The sequence below is a fragment of the Neofelis nebulosa genome, chromosome 3 (assembly GCF_028018385.1).
Source record: "Neofelis nebulosa isolate mNeoNeb1 chromosome 3, mNeoNeb1.pri, whole genome shotgun sequence".
Taxonomy (NCBI): domain Eukaryota; kingdom Metazoa; phylum Chordata; class Mammalia; order Carnivora; family Felidae; genus Neofelis; species Neofelis nebulosa.
This window is the reverse complement of record NC_080784.1, coordinates 53,907,733-53,918,537: the sequence shown is the minus strand read 5'-3', so window position 1 is coordinate 53,918,537 and position 10,805 is coordinate 53,907,733. Positions and strand designations below refer to the sequence as shown.

The window sequence follows — 10,805 nt, the reverse complement described above, 5'->3', positions numbered from 1 at the left end:
ATCGCCTGATCATCTGCGCATGCGCCTGGTCCCGAGACTGGAGCCTGGGGCGCTCCCTCCTCTCTCTGCGTGCACCCAGCACCCTTGTAGCTACCGCTGTCGGAGCAAAGCATCCCGGAGGCCAGGATTGCTGAGGTGAGGGCGCCACCTGCTGGCCCTGCTCAAGTCTCCCCTAAAGGCAATGACCGTGGAGTCTTCTTCGGTGTTGTCCTTGGAGCTGGGAGCTCCACCGGAAACCCAGGGCCAACAGCGAGTCCCTTGCTGCGCCACTCATGCAAACCACCTACGTCATGTAGCGATGTCCAGGCTTGTCACCAGTAACGACACGGCAAAGGTCAGATCTTGTGACTTTATTACAGAAGAGTCCCAAAGTGCTGGAGTGCAGTCTAGGTCAGAGCTACCTGTCCAGAGCCGAAGCAGGTGGACACTTCTCGGAGCGGACAACTCGGAGGACCCAGTCCTGTTTCTGGGGTAGTAGAGAGGGAGCCGCGCCGGGGCGCGGTCCGCACAGGTGGGAGCAGCGCGATTCCTAGCCACTTGCCGAGGACTTCTCGCTTTGGGCGCCAGCACAGGGGAGTCTTACAACGATGCCAAACACTTAACGGTGTGCCAGGAGTGTGCCAGGCGCTATTCTGAACATCTTACTGGGGTTAACTAATGTAATCCTCTTGAGGAACATAAGGAGGTAGGTACTATTATGGTTCTCCCCCACTGTACAAACGAAACAGTGGAGGCACAGAGAGGCTAAATAACTTGCCCAAGGTCACACAGCCCAAGAAGGGTGGGCCTGCGATGGGATCTCCGGACTCCATGCTGCGTGACCCACCTGTGAGGCTGCCTCTCTCTCTCCTTCCCTCATCTAGAAACGGGCCTATCAATTCCTCCCTGCCCTTCCAGTCGGCCTGGGGCTGGGGTAAGAGCCTCGAGGTGAACACGCTTCGTCAGTTCTACAGGTTGGGCGGGGGGCGCGAGACGTCTCCGGGCCCTGCCGCCACCAGACCCATGTCCTCGAGCCGGGCCTAGGGCTGGAGCTCGTACTGCCCTTCGGTGGCCGTGTGGAAGTCCTCGAGCACCGACTGCAGGAACTCGAAGGTGGGCCGCTCCTCTGGCCGGCTCCGCCAGCACTCGGTGATGACACCGTGGTACAGCTGTGGCGGGCACGTGTCGGGGCGCGGCATGCGGTAGCCGCGCTCCAGGCAGCGGATGACCTCCGGGTTGCTCATTCCTGTGGAGGGGATGGAGAGCGAGGCTGAGGGCGGGGCCGAGGTGAGGCGCACAGACGGACGTCCCCTCCCTGGCAGGTCACCTGGCTGTCTGGCTAGTGCCACCCCTAAACATCCCTCTATTCACTTTCCATCGCTTGGAGAACAGCTGGAGAGGAGGCTGTGGGGCCAGTCCTCCGGGTGGGGAACACTGCCTTGCTTAGCTGGGACTTCCCCACTGCGGCCCAAGCCCATCACTCGCTGGGAAGGCGCTTCATGAAGGCACACCAGCCTGCCCAGGGACACGGCTCTTCGGCAGGTGGCTAAGCTGCCCACGCCCTCCAGACATGGGACAGGGAGACTGGCAGATTTCACAGTCAGGAGACTGTGAAATCCACCCAAGGTGGAAGGCCAAGGGGGAGACGACCTGCCCCCAACGGAGAACAAACCAATTCAGGGTAAACTTGAGTTCAGACCCTGACCTGTCCTTACTTCCAGAGTTTGGAGGCTCACTGACCTCTGCTGACCGAAGGGCATGTGGCCCCGTTGCCAGAAGCAACGTTGAGGAAGGAGGCGGAACCTCCGTCCCCAGAGTGACATGCGTGGGTCTCTGTTCCGACTGCGGGGACTCCATTCTGGCACGTGTGTGGGCAGCCCCAGGCACTAAGCATGGGATATCTGTCATCACAGCCATTTCAGGACAGCAGGGAGCCCACCTAGTCCCTACAGGATGAAGCCACCTACCTGGGTAGGGTACACGCCCGTAAGTGACGATTTCCATCAGGAGGATTCCAAATGACCACACGTCTGCTTTGATGGTGAACACCCCGAAATGGATGGCCTCTGGGGCAGTCCACTTGATGGGGAACTTGGCGCCTGTGAGAAAAGCCATGAACAGCTTTGTGAGGCCATGGCTGACTGTCCCTATGCACCTGCTCCCTCCCCTTGGCAGGGCTTGGACCACTGTATACAACAGAGATGCTTCCAGAGAGCCACTAAGCCCCACTAGGACACATGGCCAGGCACGTGCAGACACTACTGGGGCTCCATAGCGCGGAAGGACAACATGACACAAATGCCACCTCCATCACCCCGATTGGGTCATTGCCCAGTGGGCTTCAGAGGGCCACCAACATGTGTTTCCACCTGGGACAGAAGAGTCATTCTCCGCCTCATGTGTTTAACCACAGGAATCACCGCTTGGGCAAATCCCCTTAACTCGTCCCTGCCTCTGTTAATCCCTTCCTGCTGAATGGAAACGATGACGGATGACTCATGTCCCACCTAGGGTCCCAGTGAGGAGGGGATTCCAATCCTGCTGTCCCAGGAAGCCCTGTGGACGGCTGCAGCCCTGGTCAGCATTCAGAGTAAACTGCACAGCTCGGCACTGGATTTCCCCTTACCTCGTCTCGCTTTCTTGGTCTCTCCAGCCAGCTTGAAGCTTCCTCAGCTGACGAGCCCTATTGATCCTTCTCCCGTGCCAACTGATTAACATGCTCAGCTAATATTGCTTGCTTGCCAGCTTACTTGATCGATGTATTGGACCGTTTCAAGTCCCCTTGGGAAGAGAAGCCCCACCTCGGATATACTAAGGAACTAAAGCAGAGTGCTCTGTGGGAACCCTAATTCAGCTATAAGCGTTTGCTGCTCATGCTTCAGAAAAGTGTTTTCCAAAGTGTGTTCTGCGAAAAGCTAGTTCTGTGGGACATTGACGGAAAAAGTATCTCGGGCTCCAATTCGTTTGGGAGCGACCAGGCAAAGCCCACGTACGCCGCTCCTTTGCTGCAAGACTTCTCAGGGCCTTTCATATGTTGGTGCGCATCAGGAATCTCTGAAGGAGGCCTGGATGGACCATGCAGCATCTCCAAACCTACTTGACCCCAAAACCATTCCTCATAGTGCCCTGCAGAGCGCCTCTAGGGAAACGCTGATCTAGGTGGGTGTAAGGCCAGAACTGTGAAAACCACAAAGCTTCTCAGATCTCTTCACACAAGGCTCTGCTCTGTAGCAACGAGGAGAAGTCCAAGGGGGTTTAGGGAGGTGGGGAAAGTAAGGCCCAAGGTCTCCCTGTAGATGGGGGCTCTCCTCACCTTCTTGGACAGTGTATTCACTGTCAATGATGCGGGCCAGGCCAAAGTCAGCAATTTTGCAGCACAGGGACTCAGACACCAGGATGTTGGCCGCCCTCAGGTCGCGGTGGATTGAATTCATTTGCTCGATATATGCCATTCCTTCGGCAATCTGAGGGAACAGGTCACACAGTAAAAGAGAGCAGAGGGACCTCCGTGCAAGGATGGAGCCCACCCAGCGTCCCCTGCACAGCCCCTGTCAGCAGAGGGAGGACCCTGTCTGGAAGGCCAGGCTTCATCCTCTCACAGCCTGGAAGGGGCAGGAACGCTTGGGAGTGTGTGTTTGGCTTGTTGGTAGGTGCATAGAGGGTGGTTCTGCTGCTGGGGAAGGAGCAGCTCCCTGAGTGGAGAGGGAAAATGGCTTCAACCACTCCTCCGTTAGACAAGCCAAGAACTCCAGCCGCCTAAAAGCCCAGCAAGGCATATCTGCTGGTGTCAGAGCCAGAGAGACCTGAACCCCCATCCACTTCTCTCTCCTTGTAAGTGTCTGCAGGGGAGGAAGATAGCAGAATGAAAGCAGGAGAAAATGAAGGTCTCTTAGGGGGCAGGGGAAGAAGACAGGGAAGGAAAGGGTCTCATCTCCTTGCCACACTGGACTCCCTGTTCTTGGAGCGGCGAGCCCTGGATTGGAGTCCTTGACCTCCACCCCCGGAAGGTTGCTTAAGCTCTCTGAGGGGTCACTGTCCTGACTAAGAATTGAGCGAAGGGGGCTCCAGGGTACGGAGTTGAGGTGAGCATTAGGTGGCCAAGGCCCTAACCCAGCACCGCCCAAGGCAGGCGCTCAGAGCATACGCAGAATCCCAGTGGCACCCAGGCAGTTTCTGTTTCTGTCCCCGATCGCCAGCTCTGGGCCAGGACTAGCTGCTTGAGTTGCTCTTGTGTCTTTTAGTGGAGGACACTCATTCGGGTTTTATCCACTGTGCTCCCAGTTGACGGATGAAGACACTGAGACTAGAATGCCAGTTTCCCTCCTCAGACCTGCTATCGCCAGGAAGCCAGCACTGGAGTTTATCCCACTTCTCCCTATGTGTCTGTTTGCATTGGTTTATTCGTGAAGCCATTCACTTATTTATTCTTTTGCTAAATCATTCCATCAATATACATTTATTGGTATGGTTCTGGCCGGGGGGCTATGAAGCTGAATACCAAATGCCTGGTATCTAGACAGCATTTACTGGTACTCATCCCATTAACAAATATGTATTCAGCAGTACCAGAAATGATTTTTTTTTTTAAAAAGGTTGAGAGGGACCCAGATGTGCTTTCGAGGAGAAGACTATACGGCGCTCAATGCCAACAGAAACGCGTGCACCAAGTGCTCTGTGCCACTTTCCTGTCCAGGGAAACTTAATTTAATTTAATTTAACTTAGGTCTTGAACACCGATCAGGAGTTTGCCAGATGAGTTTGCCACTGATCAGGAGAATGCCAGGGTTCTGCCCAAGCATTCTGAGCAGAGGGGGAGCCTGAGCTCACAGGTGTGACAGCACTTTTGGGACCTTGGTGACTCTGCCAAGTAGGGCACGTGGGTGGTGGTTGTAGGGGAGGTTTGCATTACATCCTGCAAAGCAAGAAAAGGAGTGCCCAGAAGGGTAGTGTGTGTGTGCACGCATGCATGGTGAGGCGCTAGCATGATGAGAATGTGGTTAGAAGCCGTTTACCTGGAAGGTTCTGATTTTCTGGTTTCCTAACCCTTAGATTCTTGGCCACATCTAGGTCTAAATGCAGGTGGCTTTTCATATCCTTTGTCCCTTAGTGATCCAAGATTTCTCCAGGGATTGAGAAAGAGACAGAGAGAGTGAGAAAAGGAAAAGAAAGAAAGTAAAAGGGGTGGACAGGTTTATCACTGTGGTTTGAAACTGGTTAGCAGCGTGAATTTTCCGAGACCACTCACCAGCCTGCTCAAACCCATCTGTGCTTACCTCAGTGGAAAAAGGGCATCGTGACATCAGTTCCTGAACTGATATTAACAGCAGATAATACCAGATAAGGTGGAGATGGGGCGGTGTGGGGTGAGGGGGAGGTTTCCTCTCTGTAGCTGGATGTGTGTGTGTGTGTGTGTGTGTGTGTGTGTGTGTGTTTATGTGTCTCACAGGCTGACCACAGACCAGAACTTTTCTGCTGAGGGTCCCAGTTTTAACAGACACACACACTCAGGGCCACCAGATGTGTTTTCCTGCCAGTTAGAACCCTCAGCTAACTGAGGAATCCTCGGGGAGGAAAGATGCCTCCTCTCCATTTTACTCTTCACTTCATGAAGTCTGGATTGTGATTCACCTGCTGTAGAAGGCATTTCTGGGCACCATCAGAGGAAGAAGTGAGGTAACAGCAAAACATCTGCCTACAGTGTTAAATGGGATTCATGTGAACGGATGGGCTTCCCACACCATCCATTCTCCCTCTCTAGTAATAGGACTCACTTCATCCCATCCTGGCTGCCCAGAGTAGAGACTACATTTCCCAAGCTCCCTTGCAGCCTAGGTGTGGCCAGGTGACATGGTTGGTGGGGAAGAGGAGGGTGTTAAAGCAAGTCTAGTAGGTGACTTCAGGGACACGTCTCTATAGGGAACATGGTGGGCTTTCTTCCCCCTTACTTCGTCCTGCCTGCCGAGGAGAGGACAAGATGATGAAGTGTGAACAGCCGTCTTGGACAATAAGATGACATATGCTAAGTACCCAGCAGGTGGAAGAATCGTGTGGCTTTGAGGGGCGGACCTACCTACCTGCCCCAGACTGCCCACCTCTGGATGTTTATGCATGTAAACCATTATTGCTTTGGGTTTTCTGTCCTTCACAGCCCAACTTAAATTTAATGGATACAACCTCTAAATAGCTGACTTTGTTAAGCCATAGGGCACAGAGGAGAGGGCCTTGGGTCCTGGGTCCTTTTGGGCATCACGACTCTTGGGGGCCGCTGCCCTCGGTAGCTCACAAACCTGGGCTGACATGTCGATCAGTCTCGGGAGGGACAGTCGGCTACCTTCATCTGTCTTCAGGAAATCCAGTAAGCATCCTACGGAAAGAGATGTGGCATCTGCCCTTCTGCAAAATGATCCAAACCTGGCTGTGCCAGCCTCTCCCAAGCGTGGAACGCTCCCCACCTGGTGTCAGGAAGTATGGAGCGCCCTGTCAGATCTCTAGTATGTCAAAAGAAACCCACCCATCGCTGCAGAGTGCTTTCTGCTTTACAGAAATTCTACCCACAGTCCTCATAACACCCCAGGGGGCAGCGAATGTATTCCCAGCTGCTCAGAGGAGGTTGGGTTTCATCCAGGTTCAGGATCACCCAGCCAGGGAACCAGGCACAGAACCTGCTCTTTGTAAGTTCAGTGCTTCCTCCTCACGTGACTTTCCAAAGTGTCTCCTTGCCCCCTTCATCCTTTGTTGGTAGAGATTCTGCCTCCGAGGACCAAGGAGGCAAGAAGATGCGAATGGAGAGACCTGTCCCTGGGGTTTGGTGCAGGAGACCAATGCAGCTCCTCTTTGGCATCTAAGAGCTGGGAGGGATGGTCACCTGAGGTGGGGCTGAGAGGTGAGCAGGGGAGCCATCGTACTCCCAGCTCAGTGTGGGGTCCCCTTCAAGACGATTTCTAAGGAACTGTGTTATCATGGCACCTTAGGATCCTATAGGAAGCAACGGGCAATCAGGATCACAGGAAGGGTGGGAAGGAGGTCACAGGCTGAGGCCCGACCCCTGGCCCACTGACCTATGAAACCTTGACCCCACCATGGACCTCAATGGCCAGCTGGACCAATTTCTGTTTTCATCCATGTCAAATGCTCATATGGTTGTCAAAGGTCCCACGCCTAGTAAGTGGCAGAACTGGGACCAGAACCCATGTCTGGATGCCCGGCTCACTACTCTTTGCGATGCTGTGTCCTCCCGAGTGGGCATCAAACAGTGCTGGGCACAGAAGATGCCCTCCAAAAGTGTGGGTTGAAGTGCTCCTGAATGGAGGACACAGCTCTGTAAGAACCACTGACCCATCTTGTTTCTGATCATCTGCCCTCCTGCTCCCCAGGCACACGGAACAGAGTGGACGTTGGCTAATTGTTCCGGCCCATGGCCGAGTGATCCCCCATGGAGAGCCCCTCGCCGGCAGACCCACTGTGGCACAGCAGCCTCACCCCTGTCCGCCCCTCCCCACCCCTGTCTGAGGGATGCATCCCCACGCAGGGCACCACCTCTGGCCATGTACTCGGTCACGATGTAAATGGGTTCCTTGGTGACCACGGCATAGAGACGAACCAGCCTCTCATGCTGGAGAGTTTTCATCAGGTTGGCCTCACCCAGGAAGGCCTCCGGAGACATGGTCCCCTCCTTTAGAGTCTTGATGGCCACTTTCACGGTGTTTTGGTAATAACCTGAGAGCAGGTAGGGGAGAGAATAAAGAAGCCATTCAGAAGACCCAGAAGTTGTGGAAGGTGATCCCTTAACCAAAATGTACATAAGCTTCCAGGATCCCTCCTCATTCTACAGGTGCAGGACTGAGGCCAGAGCTGTCCCCCTAGGAAGAAGCCCTGGGCTAGAATGTACAGCTTCGAAGGGTGAGCTGGCTTATTTGACAGGATGCCAGCCTGTCTCAGCCTCTCGAGCTCAACTGGAACCTCAGGCAGTTAACCTCAAGAACTTACCCTGCCTGGGAGGGGACCGTTTTACCTTTGCCCCGAGGGATAAAATAAAACACAGTCTTTTATAGTCTGATAGTGCCCATGGTGAACAGGGGAGTGATCATCAACTATACACACAGGAACCTGAAAGTTAAGTGACTTGGCCAGAGTCACACAGCCACAAGCAGTGGCTTGGTCTATTATCAGACCCCTGGAGCTCCTGGTTCACTGCTTACTATGTTTAACAGGTCATTTCTGTCTGGCAAACCAAAGCTAAGAGGAGATAGCCTTATGTTCAAGTTCACACACCTGTCAATTGCAAGCTAGCCCTGGGCAGTGAAGAGTGAGTGAGGGAACCAACCAAGGTTTTGGGAGAGCTGGATTCTATTCCTGCTGCACCACCACAGTGTCCTGAGGGCAAGTGACTTCAATGTCCTAGCCTGCCATTCATTATCTCATCTGTAAAATGGGTATCATGGCCTCTGTCCCTTCTCCCGAACAAATGTTTTGGGGAAGCATGATGAACTGTGCATATCTGGAGGCTTCTGTGCTTCGGGACACAGGGCAGGGAGAGAGAGGCTTCTGGCTGCCATATACTCACCCATCCAGACTTCACCAAATTGCCCAGACCCGAGTTTCCTGACCAGCTTGAGAGACTGCCGGGGGATTTCCCATTCATCTTGGACCCACAGGTCTTGGGAAGCCAGGCTGACACAGGGTTGGGTGAGCCTCTGGCATAAACCATCCCCTTTCTCTGCATTAGGGAAGAAGAGATGGGGCTGGAGGTTACCAGAGCAGCCAGATCACATGTCTCCCTTGGGGACCATGTCCTTCCCAGCTGTGTCCCCCTCTCATTTTTGCCAACTATACTCCCATTTCCAAGTACACATGTGCACGGGCACACACATACTACACACACACTCAGCTATTTGCATTCATTTTGTATAAAGTGAGGCATGCTATCATTAACCTGCTCTCTCTAAGATTGAAAATACTTGTTATTCTCCAAGTGGTCACATGCTGAGCCAGTAGAGGGAATTAAGGACATAGACTTTGAGTCATTATGTTAACATTTGTGCAGCCTTGGGATAATCCACCCACCCCCACCCCCAGGATGGCACCAGTGAGTCACATGATCATGAGATCTAGTGATAGGTATAAGGGGTCCTCTGCTCCCCACCCTCACCACATCCTCTCTTCTTACGAGAATAATGTTGCACCAAAGCCTGGAGAGTGGGGAAGGTGATGCGGGGGGAGATGTAATAGCCCCCTTCATCCAGGGAGCGGATCTTGTAGTGTTTGATCACCTCCCCCTGGGTGGTCACATCCTTCACAGTCAAAGAAAAGGCACCTAGACGGGTAATAGAGATACACGCATGAGAAGTAAGGAGTACAGAGGGAAAATCAGGATTGGGATTTGGGCTTCATGTCACTGCCACTGGAAATTCTGCTTTCCATTTTGACCCCTTCCACCATAATCTCAACCCTCAATCCCAACCCTCCAAAAAACCTTTACTATCATCTCCACCCAACTCTGACCTTGATATTCCTCCCCCAATTTCCTAAAATACAGTCATGGGATCACAGAACTCTGGAGCAGACAGGATATTCTCCCAGCAAACACGATGTCCCTCACATGGGCCCCTAGTCATTCGGGGACATTTTGCCATGGACTACTGAGCAATGTAGAGTCATTGGAGGGACTAGGGGGTTGATTGGTTCATTGATTCATTCGTTCATTCATTCTAGCTGAAAAGGCTGCAATAACAAATCCCAACCTTGAAGCACTCATGTTTGTGGAGGAGAACATAAGTAGCTATTCACTGGAGTTCTGTTCAAATTTATACACACACCTATGCATTTTATCATGTACAAGGGGTAGCAGGTGCTAAAAGTTAAGAACAATTTAGGAAGCAAGAGTTTCCAATGGAGAAACTTCCTTTCACAAACTTGGTGTTTTTATAAAATGCCTCTGTCCAGCTCTCCGGGTACCACACCTGCCACTCTTATGCAGAAGATGAGGAAACTGAGGCCAAGAAGGGGAATGCTGCTTGCTCCTGGTCACTCTGCTGGTTAGCAGCAGGCTCCAGGGCTCCCGATCCTCCCTGAGGATGTGTTTACCGCAAGCAATACCACTCTTCCCCGCCAGGTGTCAGGCTCGGACACCTCTTTTTCCGGTGTGGACCCTTGATTTTTCACTGTGCTGTTTGTTTCCATCTCAAACCCCCTTTCCCTCTCATCTCCCTTAGGTATCACACCTCTCATCACCTACTTGCAAAAGGATGCAAGATATGTGCACACCTTGCCGCTGCTAAGCCCATTCTTTGCCCATGACACCAGCCCCAGCCCGAGTGCTGCAAACGGTCTCCCCCATGCCCCTTGGTAAGTGCAACTGTGCCCCAGTATCTAAGAAACCAGAGAGTGGCTCTAGTAAGTTCATTTATCCTCGCGTCACCCTAGCAAGGAAAAGGGTCTTTCTCCTCATTTTTTCAGCTGCACCCTGCTTAGGCTGCATCATAAGTAGCCAAGGAGACCCTGCTTTCATCCACATAGGCCTGCTTTCCAAGCTCGTGATTTGGGGCCTCCCTCTTGCCCCGGTTCATCCAACAGCCTGCCCCTGGTATCTTTTGACAGCTCAGTGTTCTTCTTAAAGGGGACCTCCAGATCCAATCAGCTTCCGGTTCAGGCTTCTTAGAGATTGAGATTTCTTTTTTTTTTTTTTTTAAGTTTATTTATTGAGAGAGAGAAAGAGAGAGTGTGTGTGGGCCCTGAGGGTGGAGGAGGGGCAGAGAGAGAAGGAGAGAGAGACTCCCAAGCAGGCTCCATGCTCTGTGCAGAGCCAGACACGGGGCTCGATCTCACAA

General features: G+C 52.9%; 1 protein-coding gene across 4 annotated transcripts in view; it reads right to left on the bottom strand.

The window, feature by feature from the left end:
• Window positions 1-335: 335 nt before the first annotated feature.
• Window positions 336-10,805, bottom strand: part of BLK (BLK proto-oncogene, Src family tyrosine kinase) — a 78,705-nt gene continuing 68,235 nt past the window's right edge. For all 4 annotated transcript variants that reach the window (XM_058720842.1, XM_058720843.1, XM_058720846.1 and 1 more), the window contains 7 exons: window positions 9,146-9,292; window positions 8,543-8,695; window positions 7,516-7,695; window positions 6,267-6,343; window positions 3,293-3,443; window positions 1,947-2,078; window positions 336-1,225 (listed from right to left, as the gene is read on the bottom strand). In XM_058720842.1, coding sequence (XP_058576825.1) covers window positions 1,020-1,225; window positions 1,947-2,078; window positions 3,293-3,443; window positions 6,267-6,343; window positions 7,516-7,695; window positions 8,543-8,695; window positions 9,146-9,292 — 1,046 coding nt within the window. In that variant the 3' untranslated portion in view covers window positions 336-1,019. The remainder of the gene's footprint in view (window positions 1,226-1,946; window positions 2,079-3,292; window positions 3,444-6,266; window positions 6,344-7,515; window positions 7,696-8,542; window positions 8,696-9,145; window positions 9,293-10,805) is intronic.